The sequence below is a fragment of the Lepisma saccharinum genome, chromosome 13 (assembly GCF_977018435.1).
Source record: "Lepisma saccharinum chromosome 13, izLepSacc3.1, whole genome shotgun sequence".
Lineage (NCBI taxonomy): Eukaryota > Metazoa > Arthropoda > Insecta > Zygentoma > Lepismatidae > Lepisma > Lepisma saccharinum.
In genome coordinates this window covers 62,946,429-62,970,189 of record NC_139241.1, presented here as the reverse complement: position 1 = coordinate 62,970,189, position 23,761 = coordinate 62,946,429, and the positions used below count along the sequence as shown (strand labels likewise).

The 23,761-nt window shown below is 37.2% G+C and overlaps 1 protein-coding gene across 2 annotated transcripts in view; it reads right to left on the bottom strand.

Moving 5' to 3' along the window:
* The window catches only part of Pgant7 (N-acetylgalactosaminyltransferase 7), a 53,162-nt gene that overhangs the window by 26,602 nt on the left and 2,799 nt on the right, over nucleotides 1-23,761 (bottom strand). For both annotated transcript variants that reach the window (XM_083134326.1, XM_083134327.1), the window contains exons 2-9: nucleotides 19,017-19,224; nucleotides 15,892-16,100; nucleotides 11,354-11,520; nucleotides 4,564-4,771; nucleotides 3,874-4,050; nucleotides 1,733-1,850; nucleotides 1,368-1,493; nucleotides 6-227 (exon numbers count right to left, since the gene is read on the bottom strand). In XM_083134326.1, coding sequence (XP_082990452.1) covers nucleotides 6-227; nucleotides 1,368-1,493; nucleotides 1,733-1,850; nucleotides 3,874-4,050; nucleotides 4,564-4,771; nucleotides 11,354-11,520; nucleotides 15,892-16,100; nucleotides 19,017-19,181 — 1,392 coding nt within the window. In that variant the 5' untranslated portion in view covers nucleotides 19,182-19,224. The remainder of the gene's footprint in view (nucleotides 1-5; nucleotides 228-1,367; nucleotides 1,494-1,732; nucleotides 1,851-3,873; nucleotides 4,051-4,563; nucleotides 4,772-11,353; nucleotides 11,521-15,891; nucleotides 16,101-19,016; nucleotides 19,225-23,761) is intronic.

Genomic DNA, 23,761 nt, shown 5'->3' with positions numbered 1-23,761 from the left:
CCTACCTCTCCCCAGTGAATGTTTGGAGGCAGCTCTGGGTACTTCTCCAGCACATCGTAAGCCACATTGTCCATGAACCACTGGAAGCTCCTGCACTGCAACCTCTGCTTCAGGGCCAACTGCTCCGTTATGTCCCCCATGTCCAGGAACCTCGCCAGGGGCTCACGTGTGTAGAAATACTCCTTGTACTTGTCATCAAACCACACCTCAATCACACGCTTGTAATTCTGGAAAGTAAGGTGATATAAATCACTGTAATCAGGCTTCAAATTGATATTGAAGAAGCATTTGATGTCTACTGTGTAACATTTGAGTGCTTGAATTGTGATTTAATATAAAAAAAATGATGCACATGGGGAACATACATTTATGCAGTCTTAGGTACATGCAAGGAAAAAAAAATTAACAATATCTTAATTTAATTTCAGATTGAAACTTATCTTGAAACCTTTTGGTTAGCATAATGTTTGGAAAACCTGTCATTGTGTCACATTTCAACATCTGAGAATGTAGACATGTGGATTGGCACTTCAATGATTGTGTTCAAATTTAAAAAAAAAAAAAACAAAAAAAAAACGAACTATTAAACGATTATCAATACAACTTCACGTGGTTGTGGAACCCTAACAGTACAATATTCTACAATTTTTTAAAATCTTTGGTTTATCGAAGGGACCATGTGGGCTCTCCAAATAGAAACTTTTGTTTAAAACTTTTATTTTCTTGATCTTATAATTATGTTGTTTGATAAGGAGATAACAAAATTTCCCTTCCACAAGAGAGCACAATTCTTTGAGGGAAATAGAAAAAGCAACTTTATCTGTCTACAGCAAATAGTTTTATTTTTTTGAAAGTGAACTAATGTAAGGAAACGTCCCAGAAAATAAAATGATTTTGTAATTTCTAAAGTGAAAAGTGACTTTTAATGACAAACTGTATTTCAATGAGTGATAAAAAAAAAGAGTATGAAAATTTCATTAGAGGTTCAATTTTTATTTTCTGCGGTATGTGAACATTTTTCAAACTAAATTTTAGATTTCCTTCACCACAATGACACCAAAACATTATTTTGTATACTGAATTTGAAGCCAAACTGGATTTCATTTCACTGCAAATGTAAGTAATCCCTGATCGAATTATTTGGGAGCTTCCAGACCAAACCAACAAGTGACACGTGTCACTTGGGAATGAACCAATCAATTCCACATTTCATCATTTCACACCCTAGCAATATGACAAGTTGTTGCTTGTCACTTCAGTGTGTAATCTTCATTGCAGAATAACTCTTTGAGATAAAGTTTCATCGGTAGCATGATGAAAAACTCTGATAAAAATTTAATTTAATATTTGTAAATGAGAAAACTTACATTTATTATGAGTGGCCCCTTCTTCTTCCTCGCCAACTTGCCAAAGTTGTACGGCATGAAGCCTCTGTACACGTGGCCGACACGCGAACAGGGAACCCACTCTATGCTACCCCCACACTGCCATATCTGAAAGGAGAAGAAAAGTAATTACACTCCCTAATAACAACATTGAAGAATTTTTCATGAACTTCTAGGATACTTACGGAAATACTGAATCAGCATCATTGAGCAATATAAATGAACGACAATGACTATATCAATTGATACCAACCAACAGTGTGTCAATTAATATGTCCCAACCCTAATGGTAATCTATATTGAAAATCTCTACAAAAAAGAACAACAAAGACTATAAATGTGTTTACCTTGAAGGACAATTCAAAGTTTTCTCCACCCCAGACCAACAGGCCAGGGTCATAGGCACCAAGCTCCAGGAAATACTTGCGGTTGATTGCAAACAGCCCTCCTGCGTGGGTTGGGGACCTGCAGAAGAAATTAGATAATTATAGTTTTGAAGAGTTGTTTATTATTCTTTCCAGTACACATACTATGACATGTTAATGGAAACTGCCATGTTCCAGTACAGTGTTTGATATCATCAACTGCAAATTGCACAGCATGACTAGAATTTTTGATTTTGCAGCTGTCATCATCATCATCCTTTGCCGTTTCCTGCCTTTGGCTGGATCGGCATAGAAGTCAAGCCTCGCCATTTTTTCCTAGTCTTCCACCACTCCTCTCTTTTAGACGGTGTTCCAATCTCATTCTCTTCTCCTAACACACTCTGCTATCTGCTCTTTCCACTGAAATCATGGTCTCCCTTTTGGCCTTACTCCCACCCCTTGTGCGTGGTAAGCTCTTACTGGTAGTCTTTCTGCACCCACCCTCTTCATGTGTCCGAACCATCTCATCTGCACCTGATCTATTCTGTCCTGAAGCTTCACTACACACACTGTCTGTCGGATCTCCTCATTCTTATTCTATCCCTTCTAGTCTTCCCCAATATACTCCTTAAAAATTTCATCTCCACCGCTTGCATCTTTCTCTTGTCTCTCCCTGTCATTGTCTAAGTATCTGCTCCATACATAATTATTAGCAAATAATATGTGTTATATATTACCTTCCTGCATTTCATAGGTACATCCCTGTTCCATATTAATCTTCGGATGCTTTGATATAGTCCACCACCCATTTGTCCTCTTCTGTTTACCTCCTCATCTATTCATCCACTTCTCTCAATTATTCTTTCTAGATATTTGAAGCTCTCCACTACCCTCGACTCTTCCGTGTCCATATCTAATCTTGGTTCATTTCTGGCTCTATTTCTTGTTGTTATTAGTACCACACTCTTTTCTGCACTGAATTTCTTTCCTGCTCTTCTGATTTCCTCATTCCAACTATCAAACTGTCTCTGTACTACAGCTTCCCTGTTCCCCCATATTACTAAGTTATCAGCGAACAACAGGGCCTTCATCTCTTCCTCTCTTATCTTCTTCCCCACCTCTTCGTTAATTGCATCCATTGTAATTATGAAGAGCAGTGGGGAAAGAGCACTTCCCTGTTTTAATCCATTACTTATACAGAACCACTCTGTTCTTCCCACTGGTGTCTTCACACACCTCTGGTTGGCCTTGTATGTGCACTCTACATGCTATTTCTTCCTCGACATTTGCACCTATGTTAAGTTTTCAAATCACCACTGTTGGCGACTTGACAGATGCTGTGTTCGATGGACACAGTGATTCACTAATTTCTTCTTACTTCCTTTTTTTTAAATTTAACTTTCAAAATGTGTACATAAATATGTAGTAGAGTATGGTAAAATATGTGAAGTGGCTTAAACATGTAACTGTTATGAATTACCACTCATAGTCTATTTATTTTTAAACAGCACAATGTAATTCCCAAATCTGAATGAATATGATTCCGTAGTGATTGAAATATATTTAACAAATATCCAGAATTTTATTCCTACAAATGACATATGTTAGTACCGTTCATTTTCATGAACATCAAATGGGAAGAATTTCAGGCAACTTTTTGTGGAAAAGTGGTTGACTAACTGCTACAGGTTTGTAATACAGTGCAAATTATATTTTTATTTTTTATAATTTTCAATGGCTATCAAAGTGAAAAATAATGCTAGTGTCTTTCATACACTGGTATTTTTCTCCTTTAATAGAAGTATAAGTTGTAGACTAATCTTCAACTTTGGTGAATAGTTTAATGCATTAGGAACCAAATGATGCAGCACAAAATTGTCAGCATAATATTACAAGGTAAAGCTAAACTCTGTACACTGCACCCTGCCATGAAGTTAAATGGGAGGGGGTGGAGGTAGGGTATCACACTTTCTCAAGCCACAGTGGGAGGCGGTGTGATCAACACCACACACCAGCTGCCTTTACTACTCTGAGCAAACATGGTCTAATTATCATCATCATCGAGGTCGAAGTTCCTCTGCAATTCTTGACTAGGATAGGCTTATGAGCAACAAAAAACTTACTTGTAGGGTTCGCTGTTGTGTTTTCTCTTGTTCTCCTCCTTCATAGGTAGCTCATTCTCCTTGTACAGCATCCCCCATTCAAATATCCCTCTGTAGTGGCGGTTGTCGTGGTACACTGGTCGGTACTCAAAGCTGTTATGGTCTATGCCATCAATTACTGGTACAGTCATCACGGTCCTAAAAAACAAAAGATGGATGATTAGCTGTTAACCTTTGAGGTTGGCACACAAGGTAAAGTAACTACACTTAGCTTGATTGGTTATCTCAAAGATAAGGATGATGATATGATGAAATTGATGAAGGGACACTTGCAAACAGCACTCATGTCCAGGCCAGGATTCGAACCTGATACTCTTGGCATTGTAACACACACCATATACTCTACAATGGAAGTCAGCCATAAACTACATGTGATAAATTTGGGCCTGGTTCAATATACAGTGGAGGCACACATTGGGTGAAATTCCACTTTAAACTGTAGGTCCATTACTTGTTAGCTTATCTGAGAGTCAAGTTGATTTTAAAAACTCAATCAATGTGCTAAATGCCCCTGATGAACACTCTGGATGCCTGAAAGCAATCTCTTCCTTCTTCTTTGGCTTTGCCACTTTTCAAGAAATTATACTGGCATTTGTGGATAGACAGGTTTACAACATAAAATCTGCCACTTTAGCTTTGAAAGAAGCCTACCTGTTCCTGTAGATCGGGGCAAGCAGAGGAGGCAGCCAGTTCTTGTTGACCTCGCAGTGAGCATCCAGGAAGAGGATAACCTCCCCGTGAGCATCCTCTGCCCCTCTTGCTCGGGTCCTTATAAGGCCCTCTCTCTCAGTGTTCCGGATGAGCCGAACCTTCCCCCTGAACTTCTGGATGTACTCGTCGAGCTGGGTCTTCAGGTGTTCTGCAATAGGTAATCAGAGTGAGACTAAGTACCTTATAAATGATACTAACATTTTAATTACATCTGAGTGGATAGCCTTTCAATATGTTAATACGTTTAGTGATTCCTAGCAATAGTTATCAATCTCATATATACACATTGCAACAATTTAATGTTGTTCAGAGTACATACATTCCATGGTAAATGTACACTCCAGTTCAGATAAATGGGACATACTTCAACTGTCCAACCTTAAAAAATGTGCCACTTTATATGAACTGGATGTACATTTGCATGGAATGCATATACTCTGAAGAACGCTGAGTTGCTGCAATGTGAATGTAACCATATATTTGCTCTACAACAGTGGTTCTCAACTTTCATGAGGCTGCAGCCTGGTAAATCCTTCTTTTTCGAGTGGATGTCCCAATCTCAACAATATTACTTGTTAAAACCTTCGTATGTTTAAAAAAAACATACATATAAATATTAATTAATATGCACCATTGAAATTAAATGTTAGCAAATAAATTAAACCATAATCGTAAAGAGAAATACTACGTTTCAATATGTCTATTGAAGAAAAACTGTTTCAGGAGAACCTCTGGCGGCCCAGTGTAATTGATGCCAAGGCCCGGTATCAGGCTACAGCCTGGTGGTTGAGAAACACTGCTCTACAATGCACATACATTTTCCAGATATTCAGAACCTTAAGGATGAACCATCATGTAATTTCAGATGACTACTACAGATATGGATAGACTCAATATAAAACTGCACATGTTCCTTGAAGAATATAAATGGAACATTAACCTCAGTAAAATCAAGGTTGCCATTGACACAAATATTCAAAATACCATACCATACCATAGTGATCATTCATCCTTTATAAGTTTAAGCTAAGGGATGGAAATTTTTATAAAGACAAACAATAATCGTGAAAGTGGAGGGAGTTAATGCAGCTCAGATCTACTTGTTCTTCACTGCCTTGTAATTCAAGGGTCCCAGGTTTGATATCCAGACCAGTCCTCATCAGCCTTTCTGTGCATACAGAGAACATAAAAACAAACAATATCTACTTGTTATGTAGATGTATAAATTGAAGGGAAAGAAGACTCATACAATACCCACATGCACAAAACAAAGAGGGCAGGAAGGGGGAGCCCTTGGTGAAGTGTAATCCTTCCCTAAAATAGTAGTACCAGAAATAAACCACATTGCATGAAAAATTATCTTTCTTGTCCATTTCTTTTATATCAGAATCATTTGTAATGCTCCGATTTTCCAACCAACAGATTCAATAGGCTTGTTATGTAAGGAGCTGACTGTAGTGTCTTGGAATGAAAACTTTCTTAAAACTTTAAATCCTCCCAAGTAACAAAGATCATCCAACCTCTCTTGCAATGTAAGTGAAAACTAGTGTGACTGTTGAAGTTGCAATATTGGGATTGCGATTTTCTGAATCCGAAATATCCAGGAAATATTGAATTATCATAAATGGAGTGTGTTTAATTCTCGAAGTTTTCTGGACTATAATTGTTGCAGTCGGGATGTGATGAAATTAATTAATTACCAATGTAGGAATAGTGGCTGAAATTGGTCTTTCGGAACCAGAATTGGCATAGGTAAAAATCCAACATTTAAACCAATACCAAATTTCATACGTCCCAAAGTTTTATCAAGTATATGTCAAAAACCCTGATGGAACTGATATGCAAACTATATCCAAACACCATAAATTTGGTGCAGTGAATTTAGTCAAATCCACTCTCCTCACCTCCTCGTTGGGGCCCCCTGGGATCTATCAAGATGCGAAAGAGAGAGTGGTGTGCGGAAAGCAATGGGAAGCTACCGCATATATCTTTTCCCTAGAAAAACTGCAATCATGATGAGTCCTTCCAAGGCAAAATATTCCGGACGTAAACTAGCCCCCCCCCCCCCATTCGGATGTCCAGGAGGGGGATGTCTGGGAAGGACACATTATGACAAAGGACACTGATGGGGAAAAGAGGGGAAAAGAGAAGCAAACAGAAGGTAAGATTAAGGATTGCAACGCGGAATGTCAGAACCCTGTTACAGTCTGGAAAGCTAGAAAACTTAAAAGCAGAAATTAGAAGAAACAAAGTAGATGTTATGGGAATATCAGAAGTGAGGTGGGAACAAAATGGTGAAATAGTGAGTGATGAGTTCAAGATGTTTTATTCTGGAGGTGATCAACAAGGAAACCGTGGTGTGGGAATAGTGCTAGGACCACGTGTGAGACATAATGTTATAGCAGTGCGTTATGTGGATGACAGAATTATAATGGTGAAACTTCAAGGAAAAAAGAAAGACTTAGCGTTAATTCAAGTGTATGTGCCACATAGTGGGTTGTCAGAAGAAGAAGTGGAGGAAAACTATGAGAAGATAGAGACTTGATGGAAAAAGAGAGAAAGGGATTGTGCATTATCGTAATGGGTGATTGGAATGCTGTAGTAGGAGAAAGGCAGGATGGAAGTGCAGTAGGAAGATATGTGTAACGTTTGTCCCTTTTGCGTGGATCCAAACCTTACGTAATAAAAAATTGCTAGTCCAATTTTTAGCCATCGAGGGCGTTTTGCCTCTCGATTGCTCTCTCTGGTGCTGCCCCTGGCGGTGAATTTTTGCAGCTTATGCCTGCTCGGAAATCCCGCTGCACCAGGCACTTCAGTTCGCCCTCAGCCTTTCTAGATAGCACGCCCACTCCGAACGGCTCGCTTCCCTTGCGATCCGCGTCATCTAGTCCACGCCGGCAAGAGTGTACCGATCCACGACTTGTAAAATTGACGTCTGCCACGCCAACCACTGAATGGGGAGAAGGTGATGAAACGAGTACATAGACTCTAGTGGAAGGAAGACCATGCAACTTTACGTGATTTGAACATTCGTGGGGAGGTATGTACAACAATCTCTAGACCGTGAATATGGCAATGTGAACATATATACTTTTTTTTATTCATATTAGCATCAGTGATTGGCCCTCGTGTATTTGCCTTTTTTGTGAGGTGAACATTTCGTAGCGTTACAACCTAGCGTATATTTTGTTGACGCACGACGGCAAGGGCAAAACAAGCAAATCAAAGCATAGAATATAAAACTAGTGTGGACTCAGAATAAATTACGCGAACCAGGCCTTTTTGTAAATTGGCGTTCGTAATAATTACAGAAACTGTGCGTGGCCATTGTTTATGAACCTTTTGAGTAAAAACGCCTGTTGGGGCAAAAATTGGATTTTGAATTGTGCAACGAACTTATAGTTCCAGGTCAAATTAGACTTTTCTCGTGCGACGTCAAATGTGGGCGCATTCGCGGTTGAACCAAAAATAACGCAAAGGCATAGAATAACTACGATCCCTTCTGTTCCTTTTGTTTGTCTTTTCTCGTATCCCGATAATAGACATATCCGCATTGAGGTAGCACTAACGATGCATTTAGAAAATGGGGATACAAAAGTAAAGTATAACGAGTAAAGTAAAATAAGGGTCGTTTTGGCCTGTGTGTTCGATTGAGTAAAGATGAGTCGTACGTTGTTATCCAAGCACGCAATGTGCGTTGTTTAATAGAGGTAAAACCTCTGTACGAAATATTATTATTATAGAGTAGTTGGCAAAAGACATAAGATTGTTTAAGTGGACGTGCACTTTGTAGTTTGCACTTGATTGTTAAAATTGAATGGGGGAACTATCCGATACGTTAAATGGAGCGCTGGACGCTCGAATTGTTGATGATGAAAGTATGTTGTTAAATTACTCATAGTAGCTACACTTTGGGTATGTTTGTATTAAATGAATGATGTACTGAATAGCAATCAAGAATACATTTGAGTTTGTTAATTAAAATTGTGTGGAATTTTAATTTCTGTTGCTGCATTCTAAACGGCGAGAATTGCGAAAATAAATAATTGGTTACGAAATAATCCACAATTTAACTAAACGAGAGAATTGGAGATAAGCCTGCAGTCTTTTGGCACGTCTTTTTGAATAATAGATATAATAGTAATAATAGAAACGAAAGGGGAAATTACATTGGAAGAATATTATAGCAATTTTACTTTTTTACAGCGAAGAAGGCAGGTATTGCTAATCGCTGTTGAACCCTTTTGAAACTTGTTGTGCGACGTGCGTGAGTTTCTTTGTTTTCAGGGCTCCTTCCCTATTTGTCTCGTGCTTCTTGTACTCGTCGCTCGTAAACTCTTGCGTCATTGTGCCGGAAGTACGACACAAAGAAAGGAAGTACACAACTTGTAACGTGAAGAGCGGGTCTTAAACCTTTTGAAGATGAGTCGCCGCGTAGCCGCTTCCTATTAATTACCGCGTGCAGTCTCATCAAATCCTGCTCCCACGTCACATATGGATTAGGTGAGAGAAATGAGAGAGCGGAAAGCCTGGTAAATTTCTGTAAAAGAAACTCCCTAATTGCTGGAAACACACTGTTCCAGCAATATAAGAGAAGGAGATACACCTGGATATGTCCAAGAGATAGCAAAAGATACCAGATAGATTACATGCTGGTACAAGAAAGATTTCGAAATTGGTTGAAAAATGCGAAGACATTGCCAGGAGCTGACATTAATTCAGACCACACCTTGGTAATAGGAGAAATCAATCTTAGATTGAAGAAGATAACACAAAATCAGATGAGCAAGAAACCCCACTTAGAGAAGCTAAGGGAAGAAGAACAAAGACAGAAAATTTCCAAGGAAACTATACTAAGTTTAAAGCTAGTTGTAACAATAAGGATGAGATGTGGGATGGAATAAAAAGCTGCTTATAGAAGGCAGTGGAGAAACAATAGGCTACAGGGAAAGGAAAAGTGCAAAGAAACCATGGATTACTGAAAGTATGCTGGAAAAAATGGAGGAACGGAGAAAATCGAAGAACGTAAATACAGAAGAGGGAAGAAATAATTACAGGATACTGAATAACCAGCTAAGAAGAGAAACTGACAGGGCAAAAGAACAATGGATGAAACAAAAATGTGAAGAAATTGAAGAACTGGAAAAAAGAGGAAGGTACGACTTGATGTATCGTGAAGTAAATTGCTTGGGCTTCCAAAAGAAGCCTGGGAAATGGAAAAAGAGAAATACTGCACTTATGCAATGAAATCTATGAGAAAGGGGATTGGCCACAAGATTTCACGGAGACTGTTTTGGTACCTCTGCAGAAGAAAAGCAATGCCAGAAAATGTTCTGAGTACAGGACAATCAGCTTGATATCTCACTCGGCAAAAATTCTTCTAAGAATTCTGAACAGACGCCTATACTCGAAGGTCAGTGGCGAGTTAGAGGAAGAACAGTTCGGTTTCAGGAAAGGAAGAGGTACGAGGGATGCAATTGGTTTACTGAGGACCATTGGGGAAAGATATTTAGAGAAAGGAAAGGAGGTGTTTGTAGTATTTGTAGATCTGGAGAAAGCCTTTGATAGAGTGAATTGGGTTAAACTTTCAGAAATTCTGAAGAAAATTCGTGTAGATTGGAAAGAGGGAAGACTTCTAAGCAACTTATACATGAATCAACGAGTTAAAGTGAGAACAGGATATGAAATGACAGGAGGCTGTGAAATTGGAAGAGGAATACGACAAGGATGCTGCCTATCTCCTACTTTGTTTAATATCTATTTAGAAGATATAGTCAAAAATTGATTCCAGGGCACAGGAGGTGTCAAATTGGGAGGAAGAAGAATAAACTGCATAAGATTTGCTGATGACATGGCATTATTCGATGAGGATGGAAGAACCATAAATAGTATGTTAGAAGAGTTAAACAGCAGCTGTGAGCAGTATGGGATGAAGATTAATGTGAACAAGACAAAGGCAATGGTCACAGGACGGAAACCAAGGAATATTAATGTGAGAGCAAACAGTGAAAGAATCCAGCAAGTGGATAGCTTCAAGTTCCTCGGATGCACTATAAGCAGTGACATGAGCTGCAACCAAGAAGTGAAAATGAGAATCGCAATAGCAAAGGAAGCTTTCAATGGAAGAAAAAATGTTTTTTGTGGACCCATGGACATAGGTCTAAGGAAGAGATTAGTGAAATCTTTTGTGTGGAGTGTAGCACTATATGGTGCAGAAACCTGGACGTTGAGAAGAAATGAAGAAAAACGACTCGAAGCTTTTGAAATGTGGACATGGCGAAAAATGGAGCATGTAAAATGGACGGACAAGGTAAGAAACGAAGCCGTACTGAAAAGAGTTGGTGAAAAAAGATCTATCCTGGAGACCATCAAGAAGAGGAAATTAAACTGGTTAGGACACTGTCTAAGAAGGAACTGCCTCCTAAGGGATGCCTTGAAGGGATTGGTTGAAGGAGGAAAAGTCCGTGGAAGAAAAGATATCAGCTTATGGATGATATTAAATTAACTGGGTCGTATGTTATTACGAAGCATAAGGCAGAGAATAGGGAAAGATGAAGATTGCAGTGAAAAACCTGCCAATTAGGCAGAAAACAATGAATGAATCAATGAATGTTAGGAACTGTCTGTGCTGAAATACCACATTCCTCTCCCTCTCTCTCTCTCTCTCACACACACACACATGAAAATTGTTACCATCAAACCCCCTCAAATTTGTTTCTTGGCACCTTACCTTTATCACTAAAATCATCCACAAGCAGCACTTCTTCTAGGAACTGGGGTGGTGTCCTGTTGATCACACTGTGCACCGTACGCATGAGTGTAGACCACCCCTCGTTGTGAAACACTATGATCACACTGGTCGTGGGCAAGTCTTCAGGGTAGTTCCAGTGTTTGCATCTGAAATAATTCATTAGAGCTAAGTATTTGCATTTAAATGTTACTTAACACGTTGATTGCCACGATAGAAAAAAAAAGATTCTCTGGGGCACGATGTTTGATTACGAGAATATAATAAAAACATTGAAAACAATATGTTTCTTGATGACTGGATGAAAAATTGTGATTTTTAATTTTAATTATTTTATGTGCGTAAGTCATATGCAACTCACACGGGGCTGGAATAAATTCTTACGCTGCACGCCACGTCAGTTATATTTGGCTCACAGCATATTTATTGCTTTTTTTTTTAGCATTGTTATTTTTTCTGGGCATTGAGTCCTTTGTTATTTGTAACATGACTCTGCCATATACTATTGTATCGATATCGTTCGAGGAGCTGGCCAGCAATAATTCAAGGCCAAACGCACAATCAGAAATATTTGAAAACAGTTCGTGAGTGAAAATGTCTTTCTTGTTTACTTCTCAGATTTAAGTGAAATTTAAAGGCAAAAATAAGCATAAAAGAAGTTAATGTACATCTATCAATTTGATCCACATTTTTAAAATTGCTTGTATTAATTGTAACAATAACAGCATCACTAAATAAGATTTTCATGGAACATCTGCAACATTTTGTTCACAGGACTACACTTTACGTAACATGTATGTTATAGAATGGTAGCGTGAGTTGCTGGTGCACCATGAGGCTCACCAAGTAAAGATATGTGCGAGTTAAATATGGTTCGTGAGGCGCGAGGCGTAGCGTGAGTTAAATAAAACTCTTGTGCAAATTAACATGTTAAACCTCTGTAGCTTAAGTATGATGGAGGGAATGAGCAGTGATTAAATTAAATTTAGAAGAAGCCCCAGGACTTGAACAAAGAACCTTTGGAGGAGGATTATAAGCAAAGCACTAGGGTGGCTATTCAATGACCCAGATAAAATCCAGGCTGTCAATGTATAAAATAATAACTGTTATAATAAATATTTACAAATAGTTCTGTACAGATTTACTAAGTATGAATATAGTTCATGGTCCTCCTCCCTACTGCTAAAAAGTAACAATTAACAAAAGAATAAATGACAATTGACAACTCTCTCTCTTCTTGGATGTCTAAAAAGTCCACCTCTCCCTCACCTAGTTGACATCCAAAAGGTAAATAATCATCTCTCTGAATTGTCAAAATTAACAAGAGATAGTTAGGGTAAGTGTTAATGCCAATTACCAGCTTTAAAGTTTAAAAATTGAATCATCATACCTAATCTAGAATTAAGGGTTTACCCTCGAGACACCCACGTAACAATAAATTTCTCATTAAGGGAAGAGTAAAGAGAAATAATCCCCCCCCTGCATTTTTGTAAAAAAGTGACTACCCACCTATGTTTCAAAGTAATAATATAAACCTGCAATAAAGCTAGATGATGATGATGATGATAGCTATACTCATGTGCAACCTAACTTGACAGTGACGTCATAACACCATTGCAAACTTACAGCGTTCATACTTTCACTGTCTGCACTCTGAAAAAAGAAAAACATGGGAATGAAATTCAATAGATTAAGATACAAGGGAAGGAATTTCAAAATGTCACAATGTGAGGATTCTTGCAGAATATAATAACGTATAATAAATAACCATTACAATGAGCACGATACATAAACATAATAAACTGTACGAAACTGATTTGGATTCAGATAATGAATGTGGGATGTCAACGTGCCTTCAAACGGCAAGTTCACGAGACTTGAGCACAAAAATATAGTTCCTTACTTGAAGCACGTATCGTATACAGTACATAGAAATGTATTACAGATGTTAGATTCTGAAAAACTGTTGAAATGAAGAGTATCTGTTTTGCTGCAAGTAAAAGCTTAAAAAAAAATATGCGTGGGTTCGTTGACCCGAATCTCGGAGCAGGGTTGCAGGTCGAAGTGAGGCTAAGGGCGACTCTATATTTGTCTGCTAGCTATCTTCAGCGAGCGAGATCCGGGCAAGTGTTTCGGTTGCATGTTGCTTTAAATTGCATTGTAAAGGGAAAACTTTGAATAGTCACATGGGGGAGGGGGATGTGTAAACGCATTCGTATTTGCGACTTGTGATGAAACGCCAATTTCAATTGTCACAAAAACGTTTAGGGGTAATGGGAAAACTAAATTTCCAAGAGTGGGAAAAGTGGCTGCCGCAATTGATTGAGATCCTGATCCATAAGCACATCAACAATGAGGCATATTTTGTATGACCTGTGTTGAGATAAGGAATCATTCGTAGACGACATTGTTGCTTGGCTCCACCAATATCTGCGCCAATGAAGCGAAATCGGATTGCTGTGAAAGAAAAATCTTCATTACATGTATAAGACAGGAGTTAATGTCGGCCTTCGGCCATTCTGTAAACAAAGCTTGGGAGGGCACAACAGATGTTTCACATTGCAAGCATGTATTTAATGATGGGGTCTATGGGATTCGGACCCCCAAAAGACTTAGCAAGTACTAAAATTAAATATTCAAAATATAATTGTATAGCATTTGTTGTACAATCGATGGTCATACCCTGCTGAACTTATTGAAAGGCAAGGAATTTGGGTCTGGGTTCCAAAGATTTATACACACTACTATGTGTGATATGCATGAAATGTTAATCACCAAATTTACTTTTCGTCAATTCCAATACACAATTAAAAGCCATCACAGTACAATTATTTTTGCCTATTACAATATGATTAGTCTTCTTCTTTTTTTTTTTGTTATTCAATTAATATTTAATTTTATGTCTATCTGACATAAATTTCCTTGCCAGGGCTGTTGCTTTTACACAAATTTGGCGATTTTAACTACATGTAAGTTGCATAATGGATAGATGTTATTATATATCTTTCACCATTTTTTACCTATTCATGTAATAACAACAATGCAATATTAATTAATTTACATATTCAAATAATATTATTTTAATTCAATGTAATTTTTCTAATTATATTATTATTATTACTATTATTATTGAGATCCCCACCAAAATGTATTTCTAGATACGTGCCTGTCAAAGTTCAGCCCTAGGCAAAAAATGGAAGGCTCGTTGTTGTGTATGTAGGAAGCGAAGATGCTTTTGTGGAAAGCGTTTCTTTGTTGTTTTGTTCGAGAAAAGGCATTGAGGCAGCGTTTTTAGACGTGGTTCGTCGATATTCTACCCAAACTGCAACCAAATAGCGTAATTGTCATGGATAATGGATTATTCGTATCATTCTGTTGGCAATGAGAATGTACAAAACAATGCTTCGAGATAAAAGTACATTAAGAGTGGCATTCGTGGAAGACTGTTAAAAACAAAGTTTACTTTATGTCAGTACTTCGTTTACTACATGTATTCAAAACATTAAAAGTCTATTAGTTTCTCACTCCAAATATAGTTTTAACTTTGTAATTTGTTTATATTTTCATGTTCGTATTTAGTTAGCGCCAAGCATTGACATTTCTCCGCATGAAGATCAGCTGCACACAAGAACGGTCCACTCCTCCTACATGCTTTCTCTGCGGACTCCGAGATGCAAATGTGACGGAGAAAATTTTTCATGCTTGGCATGGACTGATACATCAAGTTGCAGTGCGGTCCCAGCTGACGTCACTGTCAAGATACGTTGCACTACGGTATAACAAAAAAATTCCAAAAAATTTGTAAACATGCATTTTAAAATAAACATGGTAATTTTTCATATCTCTGAATTTATGCATACTGTATTTCACTGCATAATCATCACAGATTTTATGCCAAATTTCATTGCAAAAAAGTGAGGTGTGACCACTGTGTAAAAAGAAAAAAGCAGTTACTACTAGGTAAACTGTTTTTGGTGCAAGAAGGAAATAGTTCAAATCGATGCACATCATAGCTTCAGTTTAGCGAAAAATTTTCCAGTCTGAAAAAAAAATTAACACATTAGTGTTAATGATTTGTGCATTATAGTTGCAATATTACACTTGAATAAATTTTCTACAGTGTTGCAAAGTACAGACTTTCAAAACTCAATCTTCTATGTCCGAAGAAACTGTACCGCTACCATTGGTTTCGTTATCTGACACGTTGATGCGATAATTACACGATGAAAGATTATAAGCCAATTTTTGGACTGAAAAAAACAAAACAGGGATGAGACAATTATGCAGTGAAACACAGTAAATTCCCAGTGCAAAAAATTCACTCATATAATTGCTGGAGTTAAAGGAATTCAGAGTAAATATCCTGAGCACTGAATATGTTTGCCACCAAGGGCACTGATGAAATTACAGGGAGCTATGTTTTAACAAATTTGCAAACTTGTATTCTCAGAAACAGTTATACTGATGGAGATGATGAAAAATATACACGGCATGGAAGAAATAGCAAACAGGTAACGTACTCTGCCATTCTTGTGTCTGGAATGCTGCGATCTAGCGAAATCTCATCCGAGCATGCCATGTTCATACCAAACTCTGACAGAGACTGTGCTGCTTCATTCTGCTTGTTGTCGTGCAGCTTGTGTGGCTTCCCATGCTCCCCAGGTCCTGTCCGGACCTGCTCATCTCTTGGCTCAAAGTTGCCCAGGGTGCCTGCAACGAAGGAAGGCTCCTGGGAAAAGATTCAAGAAAAAGAATATCATTACAAAGGGAGAAAAGTTTTCTCATTGCTATTACTTCATCTGTAGTATGATTATACTTATTCTTGTGCATGTACACTAGAATTACTAACTAACTAACTAACTCTCTAGCCTTCTTAAACCCGAAGGTTCATGGCTGCAGCAACACAGGCCTTCCATCTTTCCCTATCTTGAGCAAGATCTATATACTCTCTTCCATCTATACCGATTTCCCTTAGGTCAATCTCAACATTGTCCCTCCATCTTCGTCTTGGCCTTCCTACAGGTCTCTTACCATCAGGTTTCCCAACAAGAATCCTGTAAACTCCTCTATCCTCTCCCATTCGTGCCACATGGCCTGCCCACCTAAGTCTTCTTGATTTAATTATTCTAATAATATCTGGACATGAATATAAATTATGTAGTTCTAAATTATGTAACCTTCTCCACTCACCTGTCTCCTCATCCCTTTTAGGTCCAAAGATTTTCCTAAGGATCTTATTTTCAAATACTCTCAATTTATGTTCCTCTTTCAATGTAAGGGACCAAGTTTCACATCCATATAATACTACAGGCAAAATTACTGTTTTGTATATTTTAACTTTTAGTTTCTTAGATATTAAACGAGAAGACAAAAGTTTATGAAGAGAGAAGTAACATGCATTTCCTGAATTAAGCCTACTTTTTTTTTTCCTCTTTAATATAATTTTCATTTGTACACTAGAATATCAATAACATTTTTCATGACAGCATGGTGAAAAAATTTAGTCATGAAAATGTAAAAAGAGAATCCCCCAAATTATTTTCACACACACACAAACCTACAATTTTTCATATAAGCTCAATTTGTACCCATTTTGGTGTAAATTTATCTTTACACTTCATTCCAAAGATTAAAATTCTGGATGAAGAACTGGGTTTCTGTGTACACAATTATACACACTAAATTGACCAATAACTAACGTATAGCTTATGCCCTGTGAAGTGGCACAGGTATATCTCGGTAAACTGTCCATTAATACTTTCAGTACATACTCTCTTTACACCATTCTGTAACAACGGATACTACGAAGAAGTGTAACTTAGAGCCTAACATTGGAGGAGCAGGGAAAAGGGAGGTAGATAATGAACCTCAGGTTCCTCAAGCTTTTAAAAAAATACCCCTAAGGAAGAATTCACGCCAGAGCCACACACAACAAGTGTTGCTTCAGGATTTCACGAATTGAATGAAGGTTGTGCAGCATGTTATGCCGCTATGGTGTGAAAAACGTTACTGTTGATTGGCTCATTGTCAAGCAACATGTGGTGCATGTCCCTGCGGTTTGAAAGCTGCTTATCACTTAAATTTTAAAAACCTGTAAATTTGGGGTAACCTTCCTTGCCCCCACCAGAGGGGAGAGGGAGATTCATCAGTACCGGACGAAACAAGAATATTGATTCTGCAATTTTGCTATTATTTTAATACATATAAACATATAATTCATATGTCCAAGTTTTCAAAAGGAAATACCTAAACATCTAGTCACCTGGTAGCATACATTAATTATGGAGTTTAACAAATTATTCATATTGTTCAAGGAGCACTGCAATTTTATATCAGACCAGTATCAGAAAAATATTCAATTACCCCCCCCCCCCCCTTTACTGGTACATTAACTATAAAACAGGAGATAACAGAACTGAAATTATTGAAAGCATTGACAGGATTACGTCTCAACAGCTTCCTCAATCACTGATAAAGATTACTTATTTACCCCTCAGACAAGATTGTTACTGTCATTCATGTTTGCTTCTCCTTTACAAATATTGCACAGAGATCATATCACTTGATAGATTTTATTGATGTAGTTCATCAATTCTCAAGCCGGCAGTTTTTATCTAATCAGTGTACAAAGACAAATTAATTACTATCAATTCTTAGTACACAAATACAATTTCTGGAAATTGATGATTCAAAGACATTTTTCTCTACTTGTAGGACTTCCATGACAAAAATGAAAAAATAATCTTCACAGCCTGAAACAATTAGGGGCCCAGTAGGAGATGTCAAATTTTCATAATTACATGAAAATTATGAACTTCTAAATTTAGTTACATATTTTCAATTTTTTAATGGAGGAAAGGGGATTACAAGTCCTTGAAGAATGGTCTTATGTCATTCTTCCCTGCATATTTGGTCCAGCTTGCATTCATAGGTCCTATGCTAGAAGTCATTTTCTGGATTTTTTCCCATAAGATGGCAGCACTGCTTTTCTTACATATTGTTATTATTCACCCCAGGAAGAATCAGTCTACTTTCAAAGCAACTTTGCATGCTTGTAGAAATATACCACTGGTACATAAAGACATTTTTTTGTGTTGACTTTGATCTGTTGTGGTGATCACATGGGGTGTGCAAATATGAATTCTTGTGTAAAATTTTTATTTTCTTCTTATTTTAACTTTCATTATTGGGAGGTAAATGTACAAATTGCACCACCACGAAACTCATTCTAGAAAAAAAAAATCATCTCTATATTACAATTAGTTCTCTTGCTACTTGAAAAGTTTTCACCCAGAGAGGCTAACATGCACAAGAGGCTCCTGCCCACTAAAGTTTAATGAACAATCTCTGGCTGAATATTATTTTGTCGTATGTCCATCTGCACATATGCACAATTTACTTATGTGGAATTGGGAAACACTACACATAAACAATTCATTATTGTTCACATATTTCACGCCATCTGACAACATCGCTTCGGAAAGTGACGAATTGACATGTACGAAACACGATAAAGTCATCAACTCAACTCCGACAAAACAGTATTAAACTGGCAATATGTGCACCAGAAATAAAATAACTGATAAGCAAGGCAGATACTGGCACAATGTGAAATATTATGAAAGAGGAGAACAGCGATACTCACCTTCTTAAAATTTTTAGCAGAGCCCTTAAGCTTAGCACTTTGGGGAGCTTCGTTCTCAGAGTCACTGCCGGACGAAGAAAGGAGATAGATGAGGAATATAACAACCAAGGCACCCGCAGTGATCTTCAAAAGTCTCCCCCGTCGAAGCTGCACTATTTTCTTCATGGTTGGTGTCTCTCTCTCTGCATCGCCTTCGACTCCAAACAATCTGTAATGAATTCTGGTACGATGGAATAGCAGAATAAGCAGAGATGTGATCTTTGCCATCATGCCCCAGTTACTTATGTGAGTAGGCTAGGTGGGTCAAGTGTGGTGCTCTTAGAACTACAGGGTGTCTGAAAAGTCAGGCAACCGAGACTTTGGACGTATGTAATCTTGTACAAAAAGCGAGTGACATCCACTGGTTATTAACTTTGCCCCTGTGTGTAGGTTAGGTAAGTTAGTTTTTTTTATTATGATAAATTTTAATTATTTTATTTTATCCTAGCATTGATTGAAGAACACAGCCAGATGTCAGACACACCTGGTATTTTCCTCTGACATGACCAATGTTACCAGTACACCTTAAAATGTTTTTAAAAAAACATACTTTTTAATGAATATGTCTTACTTAACCCCATAAATTTTCTGTAATGCTATCAATCTATTATGAATTCAATAAATACCCACAGACACCATCCATTCACATAAAATATTGCAAACAATTCTATAACTATGTTCTCCATGTGTTTTATTACTTTGTACAAAAACTTTTTTGCATCTTAGTAACTTTTCCATATACTGAATGTTTGTGGAGAGAATCATTTTCTTGTTTAGTCTTTCAAAAATATCTGGATAGACAAAATTAACACACAGTGCAAGGATCATGTCCCTATCACTTCTTGTACAACTTTGTGCAAAGTCTCAGTTGCATCAGTGTACATTACACCTCTAAGTGTTTATGGCATTATTATTTTTTGAATACATTAGGACTCTTCAAGTTTGACTGTCTTCGTATTTCCACACTCCCCTTTGTGTCCAGCATGTGCATACATGGTTTTCCAGATGGAAAAAATACTTCTGACAATTGTGAAGGGTATGGTCATTTGAACAAACTACTTTTTATGACGATGTTTTCTTTCTGCCCCTTCAAAATGCACAATTTATTTTCAATGAGCTTCAAACTTACTTCCGCACACATTTCCAGTATCCTATGCACATTCCTCATACCATTAGGCAAGTTGTAATAATCATCACACAATGAGAAATGTGACCAAAAATAAGCCACAATAAAGATATGAATCCAATGAATTCAACTTTCCATTTTTGAGTAATCTCTTCTAAGATCCAGTTAAAATTTTAGATTCTTATGGTGAAATTTCCGAAAATTCAACACAAACAATGACTTTTATTTTAAATAATAATACCAAGGGTGCGACTACTGTCAGCAGGTGGTGAGTGTGACAGATTGAGCTATTTTTATTAGCATTTCTCTTATTTAGTACTTATATTATTACTTTTCACATGATAATGTTTTGGGTAACGGTTCCGATATTTTATGATATTTTTCAAATCCTCCTAGCAGGAAGACTAACTATCGTAGAATTTTGGCAATCATTGTCATCCGAAATTTGAACCTTCCTTAAAGTAAGAAGCCCTATTTGGATTTCGAAAAAACTTATTTATATTGAAAAAACAAATTAAAAATTACCTTATTGAAGCATGCACACTTCCCCTGGACAATGTATTTTCCGTTGGCAAGCGGCTGCAAGTATCGAAGACTAGTGGGTATTAAGGTAGAAGTAAATCGGAACCTTAGTAGAATGCATTTAGGGACTTTATTCTAATGCTAAAAGAACAAAACCTGGCCTGCCTAACCTAACTATGAAAGCATATTATAACGATATCACGTGATTTTATTGTTATTATTATTAGTATTAGACTTAGCTATGCTTTGAACTACAATTCGGTTGAGATAAACTGATTTCAAATATTAGTATAGATTTTAATGTTTGAAGGAAAGAATAACCAATTACCTTTACTTTCTTTTATTACAGAAGAAAACTAAGAATAAACTTCACAAAAAAATAATTAAAGGTTCACACTGATTCGCTGGTGGTTCTTGGTTTACATAAGTAAACCCAATACAAGAGTTGACACCAGTACTTTAGATTATCTTGGTGAAAGAAATATAAGAAAAAATCACTCTCACATATATTTATAAAAAAGAACAAATTTAACCTTTTTAATCACGATTACATGGCCGGCCTTTAGAAAGAATTAGCACTTTCCAAAATTTAGTGGGATTTTTTCATCAGAAGATCAAGCTTGTGGTGGTTAAAACACGAGAGCTCTCAACACTGGGGATCACTTCACTAAAATCCTCATTGTTCCGTCTTCTTTTTCAGACGTTCTTGGTGTCTTGTCGCTGGAGAAAATCCTTTTCTGCCATCTCGGCTTCACTGAATGGAAATCTGCTAAATTGCTGCAGACAGAGTTCACTCCTGCACGATCTCTTTTCCGGAGAGCCTTAATGCCGATTTAACGTTTCTTGTGCCTCTGCAAACAACGGCGGACTAGTGTGGTCTTCCGACTGAAGAGACTACTTTACCACTTCGCCAGAAGAAAATGTCACCGGAGGTATGCAAAACTCAACAGACAGAGCACTAAATTGCGCGACCACCTTCCAGTCAAAATCTCCGCACCAATTGCTGTAACTTCTCCGCACCAACTGCTTCAACTACTCCGTGCGCAAATCCACGAGCGCTTACTTACCTTTGTGTACCGGACTCAGTCTATTATTTCAAAAAGGGGCGTTTTCGATTCATTTTGCTTCTTTCTTCCCGGAACGTTCTGTAAACAATCTGTTACAATATATTGAATAAAATCTTAAGTAATTGCTAAAACTCCGCAGTATGCGTTAAAAGAAGCAAATTGAAATTGAACCATGTTAAAATTGCATTTGTAGCAAATGAAATTGCAATAAAACAAAAGGAACTTGGGCCATGTTTTGTATGTTAAATCACTCACACTAATCATAAAGCTTACTGGTAACATTGAAAAATAAGACTAGTATTATTATTTTTATATAGAGGGCAGTTAAACCAACTATCTTGGCTACACACTATGGACAATTCTTACCGATTAGTTTCTTAGAGACACATGAAACCTAATAAGTAATAAGAAGTGCAAACAGAAAGACATATCTTACAAGAAGACATGTATGATTCATAAAAAATCACCTACATGGCATAGACACTGAGTCAAATGAATTGGTTTTAACATTTTACATTCAATATATATTATATTGCATTTTACACCTTGGAAAAGATTATTTTAAAAAGTATATTGTTTTTAGCTTAGGAAGATTTGTTATGGTGAAGTAAAGTACCTGAAGCAAAGCAGTCTGAAAGCTTCGAGGAGCGATTTTACAATACCGGAAACTTCCCCAATTTTGTTCATTTAGGGCTCCTAATCATGAATCTGCAGTTAACATTTGGCACTCACGTGTAGAACTTGCAAAATAAGCGGGTCCATGATCACAACCGATACCCTTTATTTCTCAAGAAAACCCATGTTTATAGCAAGATTCTGTGTTTCAAATACTTAAAAAACTAATTATACATTTCTCATTTTACTACGACCCCAAATTTTAACTACGTTAGTCTAACCGCCCCAAGTTCCTTTTGTTTTATTGCGATTTCATCATGCTACAAATAAAATTTTTACATGGTTCGATTTCGATGCACGTCTGTTAACACATACTGCGGAGTTTTAGAGACTACTTAAGATTTTGTTCAATATATGCTTTCGTAGTTAGGTTTGGTTACCTTAGCATTAAAATAAAGTCCCTAAATGTATTCTACTAAAGTTTTACTTCTACATTCATTCCCACTCTTCTACGATATTTACTGTCACTTGTCGATGGAGAATATCTTGTCCATGAGAAGAGTGTAAGGTAATTTTCAAGTTGCTTTTTCCAACATAAATAACTATTTTACGAGTCCAAACAGTGCTCATTACTTTAAGGAAGGTTTACATTTCGTGTGACAATGAATTCCAAAACTATACAATAATTAATCTTTGTGCTAGGAGAAATCATAAAACAATCGGAACCGTTACAGTCTAACCTAACCGGCCTAACTTTGCATGGTTCGTGGGGCTATTCGTGAATGGTTTGTGGCGCTATTCGTAATGAATTGCGAACGTCACTTGTCAGAAAACATGGTTCCCAATCGCTTTTTGTGTATTGAGAATCATCGTTGTAATTGATAAGGTTAATTTACAACTTCGGTAAATGTTTACTATCCTTCGGACACCTATAACTTCTGAGTTTCGTCAATTCTTGACATTTGTACTTACCTATCTGCTTCGCAGATCATTTCTTAACGTGTATTCACGTTTTTTTGATCAATTTTTATTTTAAAAAAAAAGTGTTTTTGTAACTGAAGAACATACGTTTCTGCAAATGGTTTGTGGAGCTGTGCGAGAATGGTGTGTGGGGCTATGCGGGAAAGGTGTGTGGGGCTACGCATATTTTTTTCGAACCAATTTTTAACTATTGTGACCCTACCTAACCCAACCCTACCGGAAATGGTTCGTGGGGCTATGTATGAATGGTTCGTGGGGCTATGTATGAATGGTTCGTGGGGCTATGCGTCAATGGTTGAATTTCCGCTATGAAACATTCCCACATCACACAAAACACCTTCCAGATGTTAGACAATACTACAGGAACTTATTACGGTAAGTAGTTTCTTCTGTAG